The following is a 25986-nucleotide window of genomic DNA, read 5'->3' as shown; positions in this document are numbered from 1 at the left end:
ACTATAATATCGTGACATGCCTCAGGCTTACTGATATGGCCTGGCAGGTTGCGTCAACACGGACTTTGACCTCTGCGTGGAAGAAGCTATGGCCTGAGGCAGTGTCTGAAAGGCATGAAGGATTTGAAGCTGAACCTGAAGTGCCAGAGGAGATTTTGTCACTGGGAAAGTCCATGGGCCTCGAGATGGATAAAAGTGACCTCCACGAACTCATCGAGGAGCACTCCGAGGAGATGACGACTGAGGAATTAAAGGAACTACAGATGAAGCAGCATAAGGAGGTGCGGAGTGAGGGTTCTGACGAAGAGACAGAGGAGGAGGTTATCTCTACCATAAAGATAAAGGAAGTGTTGGTTATGCGTGAGAAAGTTTCGGGCTTTGTTGTGAAGAAACAGCCAGAAAGGTTGAAACTACGTACAAAGAGGCAGAAAAAAATGGGTATTTTTGGACAGGTATTATTTTGAAATGCCCGTTTGTTGACAGAAGAACGCATTGCAAAAAGGGGCAAAATTGTGCTAGAAAAAAGACCTGAAGATAAGCAAAAAAAAAAAAAAAGAGTACAGTATCAATCAAGGTCATTCAAGGTAATGCATTTTTTCACATTAAGATTCTAGTATCTTCTAATATTAATATATTAATATTAATTATATATATATATATATATATATATATATATATAATATATATATATATTATAATATATACTTCTAATATTAATATAGTATCTTCTTCTATTTTAAAAGTTGTTCCATCTCCAAGGTAATTTCACTTTATGAAAACAGTGTCCCGGGTGCGATCCCACCTGTTCTGCCCGTGCCTGCGTGGGTTTTCTGATGTTTCCTCCCACATCCCAAAAACATGCAACATTACACACGCTAAATTGCCCCTCGGTGTGATTGTAAGTGCGACTGTTGGCTGTCTCTATGTGCCCGGTGATTGGCTGGCAACCAGTCCAGGGTATACCCCGCCTCCTGCCCGTTGACAGCTGGGATGAGCTCCATCAGTCCCCGCGACCCTTTTGAGGATAAGCAGCTAAGAAGCTGACTGGATAAATGGAGATATATATAGTAAATATCAGAACAACAAACGAAAGGGGCAACCAATTAACCTTGTAAAGACAAAGAAATGTTGACTTTAATTAAAAACGAAAACAATTCCATCTATACTGCGTGTCTCTTCTCCTTTCCCAATATAAAAGGTTTAGGGTTAATAAGCACAGATGAGCAGTCATGTACAAATGAAGAGAAGGCAGCAAAAAAGTAAAAGTAGTACCTGTGATGGTTTCAGCAGCCCCTGATGCAGCAGGCCAGGAAGAGAAGGAAGAAAAGAAAAGAAAGAGATGATGAGCAGAGAGACAGCAAGAAGACATTGGGTGGCAGATTATAAAAGTTTCGTCATTTACAGCATGTCCAGTTGAAATCGATTAATTTCCCCCCACTTATTACAAAAATAAGGCATAATAATGAGGGAAGTGTACAGTCATGATAATGAAAAAGAACTATTCTGTATCCCTGGTCCCCCGTCCCCACTCTCATAGGACACGCTAAGTATGCTGATAAGTGTAGGCACCCACTTGGAACGTTGCCCACCGAGCTTGGCACATGGCACAGAGCACGGAAGGTGGGCACACTCCCGCCCCCCGTGGCAAAGCTCGAGAGAGATTGCTAGTGTAACCTCCAGATAGATGATGTCACTCATTGTTTGCTCTGCATTAACAGACATGCACATGTTTTTGTAACGAAAATATACAACGGTGTTTTGAGAACACAATGTGGAACTCCAGGGGAGGTTTTTTTTCTTAGTCACTTGTTGCTAGGCAGATTTTATTTGGCCTAAAAATAAAAAATAAAAAAGTGGGGAAATAACAGATGCCAACACAACACAAAATGGTTTTGAAATGAGCAACTCGTGGTTGACAGTGCCATGAAAATTCAGATAGCCACACTATAGAAATTATTCAGAAATTTCTGGTACATTCATGGAAACTTCCCAGAGGAAATTAGGTAAGGACTTAAATTTTTAAAAATAATCCCTTTGGGAATTACCCATCACTAACATTTTCCATACCACTTATCCTCACGAGGGTCGCTAGTGACTTTTTTGGGATAGAGGTGAGACACACCCTGAAGTGGTCGCCAGACAATGGCAGTGCATACAAAAACAACCAAACATTCACACCTAAGGGCAATTTAGGGTCTGTGAGCAGAAATTGGAGTACCCGAAGAAAACCCAGGCAGGCACGGGGAGAACAAAACCTTCATGCAAGCGAGGCCCGAGTTGAACCTTGGTCCTCTGAACTGTGAGGCAGATGTGCTAACCAGTCCTCCACCGTGTTGTTCCTTTGGAAGTTAACGATAATGAAATTTATTTATTTTAAACAGTTAAAAACATGTAAATAACATTCACTTTAGATGGTCTAATAATAGGAAAAAGTAGTATTAATAAAAACCATAGCAGTAGTAGAAGTAGTAGCAGCAGCAAGTCCTCCTCTTCTTCTTCTTCTTTTGGCTTGTCCCGTTAGGGGTGGCCACAGCGTGTCATCTTTTTCCATCTAAACCTATCTCGTGCATCCTCCTCTCTAACACCCACAGTCCTCATGTCCTCCCTCACAACATCCATCAACATTTTCTTTGGTCTTCCTCTCGCTCTTTTGCCTGGCAGTTCCATCCTTAGGACCCTTCTACCAATATACTCACTCTCTCGCCTCTGGACATGTCGAAAGCATCAAAGTCTGCTCTCTCTGACCTTGTCTCCAAAACATCCAACTTTGGCTGATCCTAGAATGAGCTCATTTCTAATCCTATCCAACGTGTTCACTCCAAGCGAGAACCTCAGCATCTTAATTTCTGCTACCTCCAGTTCTGCTTCCTGTTGTTTCTTCACTGCCACCGTCTCTAATCCGTGCATCATGGCCGGCCTCACCACTGTTTTATAAACTTTGCCCTTCATCCTAGCCGAGACTCTTCTGTTGCATAGAACACCAGACACCTTCCGCCAAATATTCCACCCCGCTTGGACCCATTTCTTCACTTCCTTGCCACTCTCACCATTACTCGGGATTAGTGACCCCAAATATTTGAAGTCATCCACCCTCGCTCTCTCTTCTCCCTGGAGCTTCACTCTCTCCCCTCTGGCCCTCTCATTCATGCACATATATTCTGTTTTACTATGGCTAATCTTCATAGTAGCAGTAACAAGTACTGTACATTTACATCCAAACATCGATTCGTTATCTGAACTGCTTATCCTCGCAAGGGTCATGGTAGTGGAAGAGCATATCCCAGCTATTTTCGGGCAGGAGGGGTGGGGATACACCCTGGACCGGTTGCCTTAAATTATTAAAATAACAACTTTTGAGTGAAACATTGCTCTGCATGAAGTATAAAATACCAATTGGAAACAGGAAAAACAATGTTAACTGTGAGGGAAAGACCACTCCTCACAGGCACACATGCTTGATTATGTCTCGTGACTCGAGTCATGTGTATAGCGCCAGCCACCCCAGCATGTTGTAGCGGCGCATTGCACCCAGAAAAGTGGGCTTGGAGTGAGCAATGCACGGGCGTCTGTGGAGCACAAAGGCTGAGCAGACGGGTTGTCTCACTTGTCATTGGCGGCATAATAAGGGTGCAAGGTGTGACACATGTCCTTGTTACACGTCTTTGTGAATTGCCAGCATGTCAGCAATTCCCCCTATTTGTGTTGGCGGGGGGCACAGAAGAGTCGGGACTGACAAATCACACATGACGAAACAAATCGTGAATGGACGCCCATCAGGATTCACCGACGGTCTGAGTGTCAGTCAAAACTTGGATTCAACTGAGTCGCAGCACAAAGGTGGCTACTTGTTTGAGTCCCGTGTCAAAACGTCGGCTGGAAATCATATTTTCATCTAATATAAACACAACAATACTCACGTGACCTCACTATTGAAGAATGTCAGCATTTTTTCTGACTTCTGATCTGTTATGATACTTGGGAAACAAGTAATACAATGTTTAACAAAAATAATAAACTCAAACCCAGATGCGTGGTGGCATAGGTAGATTTTTGACCCCAGGAGGTTTGGAATATTTTTGCAAAGGTGAAAAAGTTTGGCTTAAAATCAGGAGAAAAGCAAAAAAAACAAAAATTGCTACAGTCTCAAAAGAAATAACTACACTGTATTTTACATCATACATTTTTCCATACAACATCTATCTCAAGGCCATGTCCAGCATTTAAAGGTTATGTATGTGGCAGATTGACACTATGTCTAGTCAAAATAATAATTCGCAATACTACGTGTGGTCCATGTATATATAAGTTTTCCAAGTAATACTATGGTTAAGTTTGGAATTCTGGGGTTCTCTGTGAGTATGTAAATTGCATACACAAAACTGAACAGGATGTTGGCCAATTTGGTTTGAAATCCCAGCACTTGCATTTTAAGGAACTCCTATGAGGGAATTCATGAAAAACAGCCTCAATTGAATGCAGCTATCTGAGAGGGAAAGCTTTATTGTGTACAACATTTTTTGCTGATGTAATATGGCAACAAAGTTTGACAATCATTTTGAAAATTGACAACAGGGGCGAGGGACGGACCCCTGCCCGAAACAAAAAAACAAAAAAAAAAACTGTGACTAAATGACTTCCCCCCCAAATTCCCTTATAGATGCCACCAGATGTGAGTACGTGCTCGTAAAACCTGTCTGAAAATGCAAGGTACCAGAATGCAAATAAATCACATTTAAACTCTCATTTATTCCTCAGTCAATTGAGTTAATTAACACGAACGACGGATGAAGTGAGGTGTGAACTGTGGATGTACGGGGAGCTGTTCTTGAACTAATTTAATATGGATGTGTATTCTTTATGTTCATGTTGATGTACTGTATGATTGTTTTTATTCATGTATGCAGCTGTCCCTTGGCCCAAGACAAATTTATCCTAGACAAAGACAAACATTGATCTTTAGCTAAACACTACATAAAGACCCTCAACTCATTTCAATATAGTTTGTTGTCACTAAAATTCCACAAAGTGGTGGCAAAGCACTCCATGAAGCTCTTCAATTCACTTCAACATAAGTTCCTTGGCACTAAGATGCCACAGCGTGGTGGCAAAGCACACCAGGAATCTCTTCAACAGTTTGTTGGCAACAAAATTGTGGCAAAAGACAAGCTCGGAATCAGAACATGAAGGTTGACTTTGTCCAAGTTCCATCTCCAAACTGTTCCCACAATATATAATATTAGGCCCCAAGCGAAAAGAACTCTAAATGCTTCAACATAGCAAAAGATTTTGCACAGTCAAACAGTTTAGGAGCGACCACTTCTTGTTCCAACATGTCTGTGCACCAGTTCAGAAAGCAAGGTCCATAAAGACATGGATGAGAGAATTTGGTATGGGTGAACTTGACTGGCCTTCTCAGAGTCCTCTGCCTCGACACTATAGAACATCTTTGGTGTATGGATTTTGAAGGAGATATCACTTAAAACCATATGTGAGCCACGGCAGGTGAGCAAATACCGTAACTTCTTGACAATAATGCGCAAATTTTTCCCAAAATATTTTCAAAATGTTAATAGAGCGCATTATACTGAGGTATGGATGAAAACTAAAAAATACAATCACATTGTAGAGTTGTATACAGGTACATAGAGTGGTAAAAAAAAAGGTATACACATACATTTCGATATGATAATCGATGTCTTATGTTACACATTTAGATTTATTATGGTAATGTGTGCCCCAAACCTGAACTCTATGATCTCCTCGGGGATCATGCATTTTACGATCGTTAGCGTAACATGTTTGGTGCTACGGCACCAAAGATCATAAACGACTGCCCGTGAGTTTGTTTTACCTTAAATGAAGACAAAAAATGTCAACTACAACGGCTAGTTGTGCAGCTGCTTTTAAAAGAAATGTGATCACTCGTGCCAATGATGCCGGCAAGCCGGATGTAGCGCGGCAGTCCAGAACAATGATAGCTCGCCTCAAGGGCTTCAGGTGGGTATCAAAACAACGTGAGCTCAAACTACATAATACGAGCGTCATGGGCACATTAAAAAAACGTGAGAGCGCACACAATTGAAATGGTCGCTTTATTTATTTTTTTTTCAAAAATGTGCCCATTACCGCCGTTTCTACGTAGTTTGAGCTCACGTTGTTTTGATAGCCACTTGTCGCCATAGGAAAGCAATGGCGTCAGATGGGCGAGAGGCTGCCTAATGGAACCAAAACTCTTGGGATTCAAAAAAATGTTTCCCCACAAACGCCATGGATGGCACATCTAACAAAATGTAAATACAGATAATTCCCAATATTTTGAGCATATGGGTAGCAGCAAATTAGTGGTGCGCATTGTACATTGATAGAAGGGTTTTCCTGATATTTTTAGGTCAACTTTGGGGGTGCGCATTATACTTGAGAATGCATTACACTAGAGAAATTACAGTACTTTTGAAAATATAGTGGACCTCTGCCCAAAGCTCATGTGTTTTGAGGCGATGCAACCCAAGTGACAGCAAGAAAATAAAACATTAGGCTCCAGTCACTTTGCAAGCACAAATGCATAGACACAGTCGAGTTGGATGAGACTTAAACCCAAACAGACTTGTGATATAGTCTGTCGACACCTTCCGACGCCATCAGAGCGATGCACTTCCTGTCAGACGCCGCCATCCGGGCTATAAATAGTGCCTAGGCGGCGCCGTTACCTGGAGCACATTAGCCACAAGTTATGAGGCGCCGGCTGGCCTGTGATTAGATGTCACGGCTGTCGCTCTGCTTAGACAAGCGCTGATGGACAGATTTCGGGGCGGGAAAATGCCTCGGCGAGAGTGCAGCCGATGTACCCATCTGTCAATCACGCTGGATGAGAGCGGGCAGGCCGAGCGTCCTCCCAATGATGTCTGTCCTTGTCTCCTCGCTTTTTTTTTTTCCATCCCAATCTACACACCTTTTCTCGGCGGTGTTGTATTCAAGGAGACGATGACTGCATTAACGGTGAGAAAAACACGGCAGATGTGAGAGGCAGTTGCATTATATTGGGAAAGAGGGATGTCATCGCTTGTGGGGAGCTCCCCTTCAAGATAGCAAAAAATAAACGAAATAAAGAATTTGCAAAACCTGTGAACTCTCTTCAGCAACATGTCAAAGTAAGACTTCCAGATACTGAATTGAACACGTACTACAGTTTATGTTTTTCTGTGGAATATATCCTCAGCTCTTTGTGGAAAAGAAAAAAAACAATTGTTGAGTTTTATGCTCTTTCTGTAATGCTAAGAGATGCCAAAAGATGACATTAAAGTACAGGTTGGTGTCAAGGATGTATGCTGAAGTGATACAAGCCTTGACTGCTGGGCTAAAGAGTATTTGCCAATTTTTGCATGTACACACAGATTTTATTCTATTTTCTTGGCATGAAAGCATCTCTAAGGCATTTATTTTCATGGATTCTGTTGTAAGTTGTGTTTAAAAATTACATTTAATTGTTTTGGGATCATAGTTTGCGTAATATTTACAGTTTAAACATTTTCCAGAGACATTCGATTATTTTCATGATTTCACAATTTGGCTGGGGGTTTGTCCCGACTTCCTGGAAATAGCAAGGATTTGCTGTAGTACTCAAAAAATAGAAACATTTGAATTTACACATCGGAGTTCGCAAACGTCAAACATAAAGAAAGTTGCTTATCGAAAACACATAACAAAAATGCATAAAAATCAATACGTTATTGAAAATAATACCAAGAGCATTCCCAGATGGTACATTTTCTACGACCTTCAGTGCAGCATGAGGACAAAATTACATAAAATGCTGTCAAAAAGCATTTATATTTTAAAATTTACTTCAGGTATTTCTAAATCAAGCAAAGCAATTCCTCTCTATGCTATTAAAACTAATTCTTGCAACAGTTGGCTCTATACCCCGAAGCAGTTTTAGCCAATCAGACGTTTCAAGAAAATCATTGCCAGGAAAAACTGGTGAAATGAGGTTACAGTAGTTAAAAACTACAATCCCAAAGTTTTAAGTATTGCATTTTAGGTATAGTATAAATTGTGTCCACCAAATGAACAGAAGTTGAACATCTTTAGCAACAGGTGGTGCTTATACCCCTAGCTTGACACGTCAAGTCAATCAGAAAGCGAAAGAACATCAAGAGCAAAACAATAGAAGACGAAAGCTGAAGCCAATATTTGAAAGCAGAGCCTGGGAATTGTGATGCATGCGTGCTAACCGCAACATTTGTAAACATGTTCATGCTTGACATGGCTTTAATATTTATGTGCAACATATAGCGCACACCCCCCCTCCCTTGCCACCATCGCTGCTCTCGCTCTGATGGTGCTATTCAGTCGAAACACTAATGAGCCAACAATGTGTTCTCAGCACCGGTGCTACGCCTTTGAATAGAATGTTCTACCTTGCAGGTAAAACATTGGCTCATTTGTGCCAGTGATGCTGCAGCTCCTTTGTCTGCGTATGTTTATGTACTTCGAAGGCACACACGCTTAGCGCTGCCCATTGTGTTTTCATTTAATTAGACGGATCAGATTTGGGTTTTTTCCCCCCTCTCTCCATGGAAATCCGATGCGGAAGTGGCCTCATGGCACGTGGACCAGTGGGCAATCAAGGAGTTTTGATTTCCAGACAACGCAAACACAGCTCCACATCCACACATTTTATGGTTTCAGCCAAGGCATGTGATTGCACCTCAGATAAGTCAAATATTATCTGGGAGTGTTGCTTACTTATTATTATTACTGCTGCTACTGCATTTATTTATTTCTTTTCCCACAGCCTTCAACTCAAGCATCCAGTTCATGGTCCATCTCCATGACAACCTAGTGGAGCCGAAATGATAATCAATCTGTCAGCCCTTAGGGATGCAACACTTTGATTACCAGACACTGCAAATAAAACGAAAAACTGGAAATACGCCTCGGATTCATTTCCTCTCCAGCTTTATTCCGTGGACCACTTTGTTAGGTACACCTGCACAACCAAATCAGATTCCATCCAAGAGCTGTATGAAACAAAATGCCTTTACAAAGGTAATAATGCCCAGCTTTGAGTGACACTGTCAGAGAGGGATTCATTTCACAATAATTGCTTGGTGGGGAACTGTGCTAGCTGTCAACCAGTCCAGGATGTACCCCGCCTTTTACCCAATAGGACAGGCTCATATGATATTTTACACATATAACTCTTGCATCTCAATACCAAAAATGTGAAAATCAGTTCCACCCTGGAATCCAACATTGATACGTATCGCAAACGTACACTGTACAGAGACCCACGATGAAGAATGTAAAAATAGTTTGGATCAAATCAAAGTGTTGAGTGAAAAAAAAAAGTGTTTCTGCTTGATGATCAATAATAGAGAATTTAACTACTGACTCACAAGTTAAGAAAGGCTAACCTTAGATCAGGGGTGCCCAGACCTTTTTACCCCAAGATCTACTTTTCAAGCAGCCAGCCTCTCGCGAGCTACAGACGAGGGGTGGGGGTGGGGGTTATGAAGCTGATGCTCCCAAACCGTTTTAAGGTTTATGTTATGTTGCCTCCTATATTTAAAATAAAAAATTAGGTTTTTGTGCACTGTATTGTCTGCGCTTTCATCCTGGATCAAGCTGTGCCAAGGTGGAATTTTAAAATTACGCACCATCTCATCCTGCACTTACTACTTTGGCTTCAGACCAGACCTTTCCCACTCGGAAAAGAGAAAATCTTGTCTTGTCCACTTTTTCTTCGACTATTCACATACTCCGAAAGTCATTGTATCTTAAAACAACAGCATTTCTTTTTTTTAACTTTCTCCATTAATATCGAAAGTAAACATAAGTAACATATCTAGCTCGTCCTTGGTCTACGTTGCCCAGACTGTGTTGCTAACTAAAGCAGAGGTGGTGGATGCTGTCATTATAAAACACATTGATGGGCGACGTACTGTCATATTTGTAATTATGAGTGTACGTCTTTAAGACCCGCGATCGACCAAGACTGCCTCATTATCGACCTGTCGACGCATTGAGCACTCCTGCCTTAGATACTTAGGAAGTGAACGGGGTGAGGATCTCTTGGCTGGTGGAGTTTTTGTTTATTCTACCGAATTATGTAAATTGTGTCCATTATGATACATACTGTATATATTCCTTACTGTACCAATAACACCACCCACCCCCCACCCCCGCTTCTTTCAAATACAATACCCCAAGCTTCGTGACGTAGCACAGAACACTTGTGCAATCACCGGCAAGCACATTCTGATTAGTTCTCCCAAGAGTGGATGGAAACGTACAGTACATCAACTCATCAGGTGGCTTTACAGGAGCTGCAAATGCATGCTGGAAAAATGCAGTTTGTCACCTTCTGTAATGTCTGATAGCGTAGAGAGGGGGGTTGAAAGGCAATCTTTATACAATTCTGTTTACATTTAGTCCTTCTGTAGCGTTAGGTACCTCTGTAAAAATCGAATGAGATCCCACACAAGAATTGTAATAACAGACTAAGAAACTGATGGACAGACACACAAGTTCAAACTGGATAATACTTTATGGGTTATATTTTTTTTCTGTTTTAGGTTACACTAAAATAGAAAAACCTGCTACGTCTTGATTGGCACTGTATTCATTTTGAAAAGATCGAATTAACGTTGCCTTGTGACAAAAAAAGGACAACAATGGAAAAACTAATCTTAACATAATGAAACAAAAGCTGTCTTCCTGACAGGATGTCTCAAATAAACATTGATAGGAAGCCGACAGAGAATAATATCAACACACTATTAAGAGTGCTGATTGTGACAAATGCTGTGACTTCACAGCTCCATAAATCACAGCGCGAGTGAGCGAAAGAGCGAACGCATTCCCTGCAAGGTGCAACGATGTCCTCTTGCCGTCGGCCGCAGTCGCGCCACTCTCGCGTTATTGAGAACGGCTGACTGAGCACTGTCTTAAAAGCTGCCACCATCCACCGCGAAGTGACTCATCACATTCCATTCACGCTGTCTATTTCGGGCCACGCTTCCATCTTTTGTAAATTTTTCTTGCAAGGGCTTCTTTTCTGCCTCTGTCTGTTCTTTTTGAAAAAGGCAAGTAGTGGCAGGAATGTTTGCTGCAGCAGGGGAGAGGAAATCGCTTTAAAGTAAAGTAGCGACTGAGTAGAGCGCAGACCTCCGCCAAGGCTTAATGTGACAGTACGCACACAAATTGATTCACGTGACATTTTTATGATAACTTTCCCTTTGCTAAGACCTGCTAGAGTGATTCAGCCTCGCGCTAGTGGCTCTACGTTAGCATTTTGGTTAAAAAAAACAAGTTGTTGATAAAGGTAGATAAAAATAGTGTTTATTTGGAACGTATGTGAAGGTTTATTCATTTTTGAATGGATTTTTAAGTAGACTGACTGCAATGCCCTCAGACAGTGAAGCCTTTGTTGCTACTTACCATTTACTACTGGGACCTTTCTCTTGGGAAGTTGACCACCCACCTTTCTCCGGTGTCAACCACACAAGCCTGCCTAATGGACCACTTCTGGAATCTTCCATCGTGCTAGCTGTTTTTCTGTTGAGCCGGTTGGCTATCAAGTTGCCGCTAACGCAAGGTCTCCTTCTGCTAAGATACTTACGATTTTAATGACCTCCATGTGTTATTGTTAAGGTTCTTTGAAAGACATTATATTAAAGAGGTTCGGGGCTAACCCTCACCCCCAACCCAAGCTATCCTTGTTATTATAGACATGATTATTTTAACCCTCGTGCGTATGAGAGTGTTTTATTAGGGTATCTAGGTGCACAAAATGAGTGTTAGCAATTTTTGAAAGTGTTTAAAATGTGTTTGAGGGCAATTCAGTATTGCATGTTTCAGTAGTGAATGTGAAATTGTTTTAATTGAGTTTGGGTTTTATTGGACAGCGTGACACAGTTTAAGTAGTGTGTATGAACAACAACAAAAAAAATTCAATGGCATTTTATGAGTTGTTTTTAACTGAATTGAAATTAGTATCCTGTGTGAGAATGTTTCAGACCTGTGTGAGTAAAAACTTTACAGCGTATTAGAGTGTTCAAATAATTTTAAAAAAGCAAGCATTTCAGTTGTGTGTGTCAGTGTTTCAGTAGTGAATCTGAGAATGTTTTTAAAAGTGTGTGAAAGTGAGTGACAGTGAAAATATTTTAGTGGTGTAAGTTGGTGGGGGGGAAATACATGTGTACATGTACAAAACTGTTTAGCAAATTAGTGAATGTTTGAGTATTTATTTATTTAATTATTTTTTTGAGTGAACCTATCATTAGCGTCCAAAAAGCTTTTCAAGTTAACTTTTATTTTGCTCTTGTAAGGACACATTGAAAGTGTCATCTCCCTCGGGGGAGAACTCAGAGGGGCTGCTTAATCACTAAGAGGACATGTACAATTGTCTCAGTGTACAGAGAAAAAGAAAAAAAAAACGGAATAAAAAAACAAACGGAGAAACGAAGGGAGGGATAATTAGGACATTAGGGGAAGCGCGTGACAGTGCCTGTCATCGCCACAGCCGGCCTGGTGGAAAGGAGGCTGGTCAAAGGGGCTAAGTGGAGGAGGATGGGTCCAAAAGCAAGTTCAAGAGACAGCTGCTGCACGGCCACTCGCTGTCTGGAAGCGCTCAGAGAATATTAAACCAGTGGGGTCTCAGCCAAGACTCATTTATGAGATGCAACAAAGCCTCCCCCTCTCCACGAACAGGTAGCGGCTAATTTATGCTGCATTTGCTTTTTACAAATTGTCCTCAATTCCAGCCACCAAAATGGCTCTATTATTACACTACCAGCAGCGCTGTGCAAATTAACTACCAAAATGTAATACATGAAAGAGCTGGGACAATATAGCTACAGTGGCCTTAAAAAAAGTATTAAAACTGTGAGGCAAAAACCTTTATTGAAAACATTTAGGTTAGTCATTAGACAATCTGATAAACACCTGAGAAGTTGGCACCTCTTGTTTGAGTCTCCCCGTTTATCATTTGTGTTTTTCCTGTCAAGACTACATTCATACAGTGCTAGTTGGAGCTGCAATCAACATGGAAAAAGAGGACCATCAATGGCTGAACTCAGTCATATCAATCAACCAAAGCAGCACACATTGGCCGTAGCCAACACACCCATTTCTAAGAAGAAATAAAACGGTGTACTCAGGAAAATATGTTGGAACGGTTTAAAAAGCGCCATGCACCAAGGTTATTATTTTTTAAATGCCTGTTCCAAGTAATTTTCATACCATATGTGTTTGTGATTAAATTTTGCATAAACATGGGGAAGCAACATGTGACTCATAATCTAAGGTTGTTTTAGTTCACACGTATCATGTAAATAACATCTGCATGTCTGTGATGACAAGGCGACAATGTTTAGATGTCAGCTGCCCCAGGAGGACAAACTTATATACTGCATGGTCTATTATTTTGAACTCATTGACTGCCTTGGACATTTATAATCTTAGTTGGAATTCAACCATTTATTCCCACTGAAGTACTGTTTATATTCAAGTGTGTTTTTCAAAGGTAGGTGTGGAGGAGCTTTGTAAACCACTACAATGACTAACAGATCCATGAAAATTGAGATCAGCACAGTTTATGGGTAGAAGATAATGATTAGGGGAGTAAATATTGGCTTGTCACTTCGTTATGAAGGTGAGAGAGCCAAGCATATCGTAAATAAGACAAGTTTAGGCTCCTCAAACAGCGTACATATCTTAGGGGTGGAACAGTATGAAACATGTCCAAACCATTCACTTTAACTATTTCAGTTTGGTCTGAATGTGCCATGTTCAGTTCATAATTCAATCATTGTACAGTAATGCTAAAGGCAGCTAACATGGTATATTGACTCCCACTGGAGTTCTAGGCAGGACATGGCATTTGCACATTGCTCTTCCTGCAATGCAGTAGCCAAACATATTGCAGCAGATCGTGGCCTGACTAGTACAAAAGAGGGATTCATAACACTAGAGTGGGATACAACTCTCCTCTTTCGTGCCCTTTTTGTACTATTTCCTGGCTTGTTTATACCCCATCGGAACATTAGCTATGCCTGCCAGGACCTTAAAGACATCAGCGACTGGCACCCATTTCGAGTGCCTTTCATTACTGACATAACATCCCAGATGACAGTGAGACCAGCGTACCAAGTCTGTATCTCTCCAACGCAAGATCTCTGGTACATAAAACGCTCTTCCAATCTCTTCTTTCATGCAATAAAGAGCTTGTTTTCGAGAGATAACAACTCACTGGATATAGCTAGATTCGCAAGAATAAATGAGACTTATTTCATAATTTGAGGTTTTATTTTTGAATTGAGCCATTGCACCTCTTTTATATTGAAAAATCTCACAATTAAATCACCAAACAAAAATATCACATGAACACTGAAATAATTATCATCTCCTCTTGCCATTCAATGGAAGCGCATTTAATTTTTCTGCCTGTCACTATACGCCACTGGGATAAACAGAAGAACAGATTAAATTAAATTAAAACAATACAATAACAACAATAATAATTATAATGCTGTAAACACACTTTCTGCATTCATTCTGGCTCACTTTCAAGAAACAAAAACAGCTTTCAAGGAGGTGGAACCCAGCTTTGAGAATCACTGGCAGTTGGCTTTTAATATAGAAAAGGTGAAGCCGCATTTGGCTCATGATCAAATCATTTTTTTGAACGCCTTGGGCCACCTAATTATCAACAACTGCGTGTTTGTGATCACAAATCTTCGTCAGGATACGCTAAATTAATTTGTTTGTACTGTACAATTTACCCTCTTCCTTGGAATAAATCTACTAAAAGTACCAACTCTTGGTGTTGAAATAATCCAAAATGATCAGTGATGCCTAAATTACGGCAAAATGAAACATTACTGTACTGGCAACACTCACTACAAGGCATTATACGCACATGGTTAATTGTAGGGATGAGTTAATATCATCATGACACAAACGAGTCTCCTCCTCCTTCTCCTCCTTCCGACACCTGTGCCCATTCTCTGTGCCGCCTCTGCTCATATGCTCATAATCACCTCTATCAGCCCAAAACGCATCCGGGGACGCTAACCACGTCCATTTGTTTGTGCTCGTAATGTCTTTTTGTGCAGCTCAATCAGGCACCTGTGCGACACACACCTGCTGCCTCGCCGCCATCGCCAAAGACGAGAAGGGAGACGGAGGGGGGGCGCCTTTTGTTTCCTCGCCCGGTTTATAATCAGCGCGTTGTTTCCAATCTTCCCACACCATTTTTCAATTTCCCATTTCCCTTTTTCCCAGTCAAATCGCTGCTATCAATCAAGCCCATGTTGGAGAGCCCGGAAAGCGAGTGGGAGGGGGAGGAAAGCGCAGTGACGGCGGGGTGTTGACTTCCTTGATAGAACCATCTCTGGCCTCAGGCCTCATTAATCAGACTGCAGGAGGAAAAGTCCGTGTGAATGTTAGCACGTGTTTATGAGGGGTCGTCAGGGACATCATTTACCTCTCACACAAACTACTGAAATGCTCTAACATACTACTGACATTGGTACATTATATGAGAAGGTTTCAGTACTGTGTTTGATGGACTTTCACTAGGATGTGGTGTTTGAGTGGGGGGAAAAAAAAAATCTGTCATGAGTGTTTCAATAGAGGTCATATGAGTAATTCAATTGTGAGTGTTTAAGTAGTCTGTGTAAACACCAAAACGCAATCATGTGTAAAAAAAAAACATTTTGTTTCAAAGTCTTGTGGTAAAGAGGGAGCTAAGTTGAAAGGCGAAGTTCTTAATTCACCAGTCAATCTACGTTCCTACCCTCACTTATGGGCATGAGCTGTGGGTTGTGACCGAAAGAACAAAATCCTGGATACAAGCGGCCGAAAATGACTTTCCTCCGCAGGGTGTCCGAGCTCTCCCTTAGAGATAAGGTGAGAAGCTCGGTCATCCGGGAGGGGGTCAGTGTCGAGCCGCTACTCCTCCGCATTGAGATGAGCCAGATTAGGTGTCTGGAGGAGCTGATTTGGATGCCTCCTGGACGCCTCCCTGGTGAGGTGTTCCGGGCATGTCCCACCGAAAAGAGACCCCGAGGACGACCTAGGACACGCTGGAGAGACTATGTCTCTCGGCTAGCTTGGGAAGGCCTCGGGATCCCTCCGGAAAAGCTGGAAGAAGTGGCTGGGGAAGGGGAAGTCTGGGTGTCCCTGCTGAAGCTACTTCCCCCGTGACCCGGAAAACCGCTAGATGGATGGATTGTGAATAAGAATGTAGTCGTGTGTGACAGGGTGTCAGTACTGAGTGTGAAAGAGTTTTTGTCATCAATAGAGCATTTGAGTAGTGTATATTGACAAAAGATTTTCATTATTGAGCATGTGTTTTTCTTGTATAAAAGAACGTGGGGATGGGGTGGTTGTATGAGTGTTTCCGGAGCATGTGAATCTTTCAAATGTATTTGTGCGAGTATTTCTGTAGTATGTGTTTTAGTTATAAATGTGAGCATCTCAGTAGTGTTTGTGAGCAAAAAGATTTTGGATAGCATGTATCAGTGTGCAAGATGAGCCTTGGTAGTTGTGTGAGGGGGGAAAAAAATTCGGAAGAATGTGAGTGTGTGCTGTGAATTTTCCAAATGCACCTTTAAAATAGGGTGTGTCTGAATTTTGTCCCTGAGAGCTCTTTGTACAGTACGTGTGTGTGTGTCCATCAATACAAAGCCATTTAACCTCCTCCCAGCCTTCATCCCATCCCCATGATGCGCTCCACTGGAGTCCCTCCAGCCAGTCCTTTCTATTATATGCTGCCCTTTTCCCTCCACTGTGCTTACTGATACCACGGCAGGGCGACCTATAAATGTCTGGAAAACAATCTCTCGGCAGCGGTGACGACGACGGCGACATCTCACGGTCTGACGCAGTGGACAAATGTCTAGAGGTCGATGCGCATCAAACCGTTAACCGCGATCCGTATTGATCCGGCATGACACAAAGAGCTGGCGACACATTGACGTTCCAGAGCAGAGTCCTCTTTGATTTGGGCCTCCAGATGGGAACTATTCAAGAATAGTCCTGTTAACAGTCCAAAAAGGAGGCAACAAAAAGAAATGTACAAACATGATTGAACGTATTAATTATAGTAGTGATCTGTTTGAAGTGGCTGAACACAAAAAACAATGGGCATCATCAAACAGTCTAAAGTAAAACACAGGGGATCTGTTCTGGATTCACCTGCAGTACGTGAAAATCCGCAATGTAGAGACAACATATTAAAAGAGTCTTAGTCCTAAAACGGATGAATTGTAAAACTAACATAAACACCAGATCAATAAACATGCATATTTAAACCCCAAAATGTTCAACCAAGCCATCCAATTTCGTCTAATCAAAGTCTGTGACCTTAATGTTAACATACAGAAGGTATTCAGCCCCCTTGAATTTGTTACTCATTGTTATATTGCAGTAATTTGCGAAGATAAATTACGTTCACATCCCCCCCTCCAATATTGTACACACTGCACCCATATCGAAAAACTAAAAAACAATTGCTGATTTTTTTTTTTTATATATTTATCAAAGAAGACTGAAAACTGGAATATCCCACGGCGATAAGTATTCACAGCCTTTGCTGTGACATTTAACTCAGGTGCGGCCAATTTCTTCTGATCATCCTTTGAGATGGTTCTTCAACTTCATTGAAGTCCAGCTGTGTTTGATTATCTTGATTGGACTATGAGGAAAGACATGCACCTGTCTAAATAAGAGCTCACAAGGCATCTCAGAGCAAATGAGAACTTTGACATCTAATGAACTGCCTGAAGAGATCAAGAGTCAGACTTGTGCCAAGACAAAGATCTGGCAAGGATGCAAAAACAAAAAAAAAATCTGCTGCACTTAAGGTTCCTAAGTGCACATTATCCTCCATAATCCTTAAATGGAAGACGTTTGGGATGACCAGAAACATTCAAAGAGCTGGCTGTCTGGCTAAACTGAGCAATTGGGGGTGAAGAGCCTTGGTGAGAGAGGTAAAGAACCCAAAGATCTGTCATGAACATCTGGACTTCGAGGCAGAGGCATACTGTTCAATGTAGTTTATTCCGGAAACTGGGTCATACGCGGTGTAGCAGTCCGACAAGGCAGCGGTACAGAAACGCTTGGCTAGGCGGGATCCAAGAGACATGCAGCAAGGTCCGATGACTATGGGGCAAACTAACAACTCAACAGGACAGGATCAAACAAAGGGCACAGAATCACTGTGACTAGGGTTACTCTAACTTACGCGCAGAGTGGAGAGTCCCACAGGCAGTGAATGCAACTCACTAACACAAAGCAACGAACTGGCAAATAACTAGTGACAAAACTCTAACTTTAAATTACAGTCCCAATGTGAAACTGCTCTGGGCGGTGACACTTATCACGCCCCTCTTGGCAGTGGCCAAGTCTTGCTCATGACAAGATCACTGTGGCTGAGGTCCAGTCATGCAGATGGACAAAAGTTCCAGCCACCACTCAGGGTTTTATGGTAGAGTAGCTTGACGGTGTGTCTCTTCCGTGCAAGACATAAAAGCACGAATGAGGTTAGTTGGAATACACCTGAAGGACCTCAAGATATTGGGAAATAAGATTTTCTGGTTTGATGATATCAAGACAGACCAAGATTTCTGGCCTTAATTCTAAGTGGTATGTGAGGAGAAAACCAGACTGTGCTCATCACCTGTCCAATACTGTCCTAACAGTGAAGCATGGTGGTGGCAGCATCAGGCTATGGGGGCACTTTTCAGCTGGAGGGACAGGACGACTGGTACCTTGTAAAATTAACTAACCCAAAATACCGCCCCCAAAAACTGAAGGAAAAAAAAAAAAAAAAAAAAAAAAAAACAGTAAATCCATCTTAAATGAAAGAACATATTTCATAATCTGTACAGTAAATCCTTAAAAAGATAAACACAAAATATAATAAAATATTGCATTTTTTTCCCCTTAATCAATGCTTAAACATAAGTGCCTATCCCCAGCACAAAATGGCACCTACAGTAAATTCAAATGGTCACGGTAATCTACGACTTCCCTGCTTTCATTTATTCACATCTTGACATTTCCTCGCTTCCGGAGAGTGTACTCCTGCAGCGTTCCAATGGCCACATCATTTAGACTGGACCTGCATGCATATTTAACATTAGCGCTTGGCTCCACACGCTGGCGGAAAATGAAATATTTTTCCGTGGCGGAAAAGCAGCCTTCGCTCAGGTGATGAATAGGCCACCCGGTTTATGTTGTACTAAGCAAGCAAAACAAACGGCTATCAATATTTTTTGTGGATTTCCCAGTTCCTCATCTTGACATGCTGTCAGGAATTCTGTTGACTCGCAAGACAATCAGCTGCAATTCTAGGGAAATGGTAAGCTCTGGCCTGACAAATAGTGAATTTCCACTGCTCAGACGGGAAAGGGATTGTGCCCTGCCGCAATTGTCCAAATAACACGAATAACTGACACCCTGTAAAAATGTTTGTATTCGCTCATATTGATATTTTAAACAATGCATGACAAACAATGACCCCAAATCCCTTAAACATAATTTCAAACTCAGTTTCTATCATTACCCTTAAAAATAAATGGCTTCAAAATTATTGGATACAAAAATAATAAATTGCAACAAAATTGCACAGCGTATGTTTCTTTTGCAATCGGTAGAAAATGGCAAATTTCAAGCAATTATCTTCATTAGCTTCATCTTTCTATTTACCACTCAGCTGAGCAAAAACATACAAGTCGCGAGGACTCGCCCTAATTTATGCTCACAACCCAGCCTAAATCTTGCTTCTCCTCAACAAACAATGATTCTTGTCTTTCACTTAAGTAACATTTCAAAAGTACTTCCATGACACCGACTTAGTACTTTTCCATTATGTGTTGGCACCATCTTGTAGCATGTTAGAGTAATAAAAAAAGTGCATGAGGGGAATTTTTCAGCAAAAAGGTGAAGGTTCACTGTGACACCAACTTGTTTATGGCATATTTACAAAATATACAAGAAAGCAGTTGGGAAATCCAACATTGTTTTGCAAATTTGAGTTTTATCACGCAATACACAATAAATGCGACATATAAACAGATGAGACGTCATGATGGGCACATATTTGGTTTGGCATATTAGCAGCTAGCACCTGCACTGTGCTCTTCCTGTTGGATTGTAGCCTGCTACGATTGTTACTACTTAAATCAACCAACAAAGCCAATTTTTGCTCCATTTTATTTTTTATGTTGTAAATATTGTATTCCCTCATCACTTGCCAGTACATTAATCCTCAAGAGGGTAGCAGGTAACAGAAGTCTATCTTGGCTTTCTTTCAACAGGACTTTCAGCGAGAGGCGGGTGAAAGCCCGTAAAGCCAGTCAATCACAGTCACTTGCTCGTCTGTGCAGCAGACCTTCCTTCCTGTTTACATCCTTGTGAACAATAAGAGAAGAAAGTGACATTGTGTAGTTTGTTGTGATCCATTTTGGTACACTTTTTTTACATTTTTACAGTGGACATTGTTTATACAGTAAATCCATCAAGTTATTGAGACAAAATAAAGCCAACGGTATCTGAAATGGCACTCTTAGAAGGCTGTTTTCAAACATGTAAATATGATTTAATGACATCTACATACTTGGCTGAGCAGCTGCAATCATCTTATTTGATTACCTAATTCACTGTGCTTAACATTGGTTAATTACTATATAATTTAAAGCAATCACGCGAGCCTTTGGTCGGCCAATTGGCAATTGAACCATTTGTATTAATTCAGACAGCAGTGGCTACATGTACAAACACACAGTAGCACTTGTAATGGCAGTATGACAAATTCGAGTGAAAAGATCCTCAAACTACTTGACAGTTTCATTAAAAGCCATCACAGGGACCCTGAAGTTTTAATCTACCGTTAAGAGTGAGCCTGTTTTTGCTTTTTCATTTCATTTTTTTTTTTTAACAACTGCACATCATTGGAGGAAACAAACAACAAACCATCCCAACTGAAATGAGATGTGGCCTCTCTCAAACACAATCGGGATCACTCTGATTGTCTGAACAGGATGAAGAGATTACGTGAGGCATTACGAGGAGACCATACGGTCATCGGCTATTGTGGACACAAGATGGAGGCTGAGATACGTGGGTGAGGCTAAGCACCTGAGTTGAAGAGATAGTCTGGCTTACGAGGATGGAGGGTGGCAGGGGGAAACTGGCAAACAGTCTGACTGGGTGGCTTTGCCTGTCTTATCCCCTGTGGGGGGGTTGATATTTACGGATGTGCGATGCAGCTCAAATGACAGTTTTGGCAAGACTCAAGAGTCGGGACGCACGCGGCAAGAGTTCAGTGTCATATTACAGGGGAGGGAAGTGCGGTGGTGGCAGGTGAACGCACCGACTGAATCAGAGAGGTGCGTTAGCAGCTGTCAAACGTGATAGGTATGCACGCGTGTTTTGGGCGAGGGAGCCATCACGAGCCCATTAAAAGAAGCGGTGGAGAAGATGCGACTCTCCAAGGCCGACATGAAACACGGGGAAAAGGCCTCTTTGATCACTTCCTACCTGTCAGTCCACCCTCCGCGGGGACCGCCTGTTACCCGCGAAGACTTCAGGAGGGGAGGGAGAGGGATGAAGAGCAGCATTACGATGAGTGAGGCTGGTGTTGGCAATCAGACTCAGCCCCCCCCAAGGAGGTATATAACCATGGCGACCGGTAGTGTGGGCAAAGCGCATGTTTAATATGCTATATTTGGATTCCAATTAGCCTCAGTGACGCTGTGCTGTGGTCTTCAGTCACATCTGTACCAGTGAACGAGGTAACCTTGTACTTCCTGCAGGATTCTCAACGTGCATCCGAGGTGATTAAAGACTGAGCACATGTAGAAATGGGCAGCACCTAGATACCATTTGGAACCTAGGACCTGATTTACTAAGATCTCAAATACCGAACGCTCATTTCACACAAAATATCAGATCATTCGAGGAGTTGGAACCAAGTGTAATAGTGGTGGTGCTAGGCAGAACTGAGTTTTCTAAATTTAGGAAAACACCTCCAGTACAAAATGAAGTGATGCGAACAAAGTGATGCAAATGGAAGTGTTAGTGAAAGAAGAAAAACAATGAATTACAGAAACAAATATTGCTATGAAGATTTTGAGGATGCCAGTGAAGGCACAAAAGCCATCTATCTTTGATTTTACTCACTCCAAGTGTATTGGAATTGGGGGCAATACACCTAAAATGTGGGACAGCACACCCCAAAAAATTGCTTTGGGACTGCCCAGCTCCTATTGACAGTGGGCCGAAATAACCCAGACGCATGAAAACGCAGCGCTAAAACACGTTTTGTCATAAGTGACATGACTCCTTCTTGTGACTGGCTCCAATGCAGCCCTTATATCAATCAGAAGCTCGAAATCAACAGTGCTGAACAGACTAGGGTATATGTTGCAATAAGTGTCTGTCAGTGTCTGGGGAAAAAAAAAAGTTTAGATGAGTGAAAAAGAGTTGTTACTCTCATTCACCTTCATTTTTCCTGCGATTCCACTTTTCCACCGTCACGTAGTCATCGTTTGGACCTGCCTTTCAGAAGCAGTATTTAAAGACAAAAGACCAGCTACCCCAGTTCATTTGACGTTTGATAAATCACAATACACGCGCTGAATTAATCGATCTACTCCTCCCAGACCGTGAAAAATTTATGTTGCCACAATTTTTCTCGTATGACTTACCCAATCTTTGTGTCCATTTTTTGCACACACAAACCTTAATTAAATCACACCCATATGAACAATAAGGTGTACTGCTCTGATTTCTCTTGTGCGAGACCAGCTTCATCTCCGTGCTCCCACGTCCGTAAACTCCATTCCAATTTAGTTCCAATGTTTTCAGTATGCCAGTGAGTTGACAGTCTGCAGAAAGCACGTTTGCTTATTGGTGTGTGGAATACATTAAAATTGACCTAGAAGAAGGTGCTTGGTGAATAGCCGGGAGCGGAATTTTCTAATGACCACAACTAACTCAAGGGAAGTTAACTTTATTACCTTTGTGTCTCTTGGAGGGCACCATACTTCTCTGGACGTTTGAGAAAGTCGTAAGGAAAGATGATCGTTATTTGTCAGATATTAATGAAAAGTGGAGAAGACATGCCAGAATCTAGATAATTTTTCTTACAGCATCAAACATGAGTTGTAAAGCAACAAGGAAGCCATGATGCTTAGTCACAGGTGGGTCAGAAGCCAAAATACTTATACTAAATTATACAGTGTTCCTCTACTGTATCGCTGTTGAATATTCGTGCCCCTGCTATAGATCGTATATTATTCTGTGGTACTAACGCATCTGTTTGTTGTGGGAAAGTTGATCCACGGTTGCTGATGCATTTTTGGAATAGAGTTCACCTTTAATCCAAAAGTATTCCTCAGTTATACATTTTAGGTGTGGACTTTTTTGTCTCTTGCATAATTACCACTACATAGTGTAAAACTGCAGTTGAGTGCAATCATTTCATGTGTTTTTATAGCATACTTAAAGTACTCCCCTGACGTGTGAAAACAGTTGCTGATGCACTCGACAACCTCACTTGTCCCCACCTTTTAAAGCCACATACAGTATCTAATGAACAGATATTGCAATATCTGGGTATTTTCTCTACTTTTTATCATTGGATTGGGCCTTTTCAAATACACATGATATTTTAACAACGTGAAATGTGTTTAAAGCTTGCAGAACTTTTACAACTATTTAGGAAAGTTTTCTGTGCAATGAACAGCAAGATAGTGTATCGACTGTACTTTCTGGAACATTTTTCTTTGGCTGTGTAACATGAGATTTTTCCCCGTGTAAAATGCGTTCCTTGGCTCATAAAAAGGTTTGAAAACAGGTGCCTCACCGTTTTATAAATAAGAAAGCAAAACCTTTTTCCTGCATCCGAGTGATCGGTTGCTAAGTTGAACCGTGGTCTCTTTTGTCCACCTCCTGTTTACGCTTACGTTTGTGATAAGCTTTCAACGACCAAAGTAACCTCTGTAATCTCTAAACGTTAGTTCAAGGAGGGGACACATATAATGCAACAACAACTACACAAAATATTTATACATGCCCGGCGTTTCGTATCATTTTAGCGCCTTGCACACGGGCCTCGGGTTGGTCTCAGTGGGCTGGAGCAATTTGCGCAGTTCAAAAGTGTAATGGCTTTTTTACATCTTCGCCAAACACCCATGACACCTCTGTAACTACTTTTGGAGCAGCACTGTTAGCATGCATCGCGCTGTCAATTTAAAGTCAACCCGGCCGTGTTTATTCCAACAGGAGTCCATTTGTTTGTTTGTGAGAGGAGGATGAGAGCGTCGAGGACGGAGGCGGCGTGCGGGCCGAGACGTCGTGCTGCGTTTTTTTGCTGTACGTGCCAAGTCGTCTGATGCGGGCCCACAGAATGTCATCATCTGTGTCGAACTCCACATCACAGCGTCAGATCTGGCTCCGTCACATCAAAGTCTCTTCGCCAATCAAGCGGACCACCCCGGAGTCCAAACGACCGTCGCGCTCATACAGTATTTGTGACGAGCCAGGCCTATACCTTCAGTTGGCGAACAGCGTGTGATCAAAACAAATAACTGTTCCCCCGGCAAAAGATAACAAGGCTGTGTGACTTGAACACAATGCGCTTTCCCTGACAACATGAATAATGCAGTTTGTCCACAGTGATCGAAGATCCTCTGCTTAAAGCTCACTATTGATCAATATTTTATACTAACAATGGATATGACAAATGACTACACGCAATGCGAGTCGCTCCCACTGAACACGCAGTGAATTATCATTGAATTATTAAAATTAGAAGCTTTTAAAGTAGCCTATTATGCATTTTCCTATTCCATACCATACTGCGTATAATGTCTGCATTACGTATGTAAATAATGAATGGCCAAGATCTCAGGCGTCAAACTGTGCAGAAAACAGAAAGAGGGGCAGACCAAAAACCAGACTACTGTTTTTTTTTTGTATATATGTACAAGACTCATTTCAATAATTCATCAAATCAGATCAACAACAGCTCCACTTGCCACTTAAAATTATAACCACCAGCACATTGCACAATAATTAATCCCTTCCAGACACCCCCAAAAATACCAGCATTTTTATTACCTTTTTAATAAAGAAAAAAAACAGCACTGCACTGAAAAACAAATAAATCGCAACGAAAACAATGAAAGGCAATATAAAGAAATAAACTTGTTTTATAGTGAAATAAAAAAAAAAGTCAGAAGTGAAGTGAAGAGCATTCATGTGCCTTTGAGGGCCGTGGAGTAATGAGCGATGTCAGAGACTGCAGTCACGTTGTTAGTTCAGTGTTGGCAGCAGCGCCGTGCTCCTGATGAGTACTTTCATTTGATATTTGTTTGTTTAACTGGGTGTCACGCCGAACCACTGGTTAGAATGTCTGCCTAACAGTTTTGAAGACCCGGGTTCAAATCTCATCCTTAACTGTGAAAAACGACGTATTAGTGAAGCTCTAGTGGTACTTACTTCTTCTACTCTTTATAACAAATGCACATTATTTGATTATTTTGACTGACATTGAAATCACAATCAAATGGATTGATTAATCTACTAAGACGCAACTTTAGATATAAGTTAAAAGAACAAGGAGAAAATACATTTGTACCAAGCAAAATCATAATATATTAAAATAGCGCCCCCAAAAATAAATAAATATAGGTAAAAATAAATCTCTACTATTTCTGCTGTGTGTGCTTTGGCCTCTGAGAGGCAGTGTGGTGCATGCAGAGCAATGGACACATAAGATAAAAAGCAGAAGAAGAAAATGGTGATTGAATTGTGTCAAAATACCTTGTTGGGAACAATATAAGCCGGTGAAAATTGTTATAATCGCGATTATCTGTATGTGTTCCTGCAGAGTTTGTGTCTGAATATTTAACACAAGATACAGTATAGACTTCTAATACTATTTTTAATAGCCCATTAATCAGGTTT

The 25986-nt window shown here is 41.4% G+C and overlaps 1 protein-coding gene across 2 annotated transcripts in view; it reads right to left on the bottom strand.

The window, feature by feature from the left end:
* Nucleotides 1–25986, bottom strand: part of cadm1b (cell adhesion molecule 1b) — a 264360-nt gene that overhangs the window by 70571 nt on the left and 167803 nt on the right. The window contains exon 3 of one of the 2 annotated variants that reach the window (XM_061827075.1): nucleotides 1273–1293. The exons of the other annotated variant lie outside the window; for it this stretch is intronic. Within the exon in view, the coding sequence (XP_061683059.1) occupies nucleotides 1273–1293 (21 nt within the window). The remainder of the gene's footprint in view (nucleotides 1–1272; nucleotides 1294–25986) is intronic. 2 annotated transcript variants of the gene reach the window in all.

Source organism: Syngnathoides biaculeatus, chromosome 8, assembly GCF_019802595.1.
Source record: "Syngnathoides biaculeatus isolate LvHL_M chromosome 8, ASM1980259v1, whole genome shotgun sequence".
In the NCBI taxonomy this organism is placed as follows: domain Eukaryota; kingdom Metazoa; phylum Chordata; class Actinopteri; order Syngnathiformes; family Syngnathidae; genus Syngnathoides; species Syngnathoides biaculeatus.
This window is presented reverse-complemented; position numbering and strand designations above follow the sequence as displayed.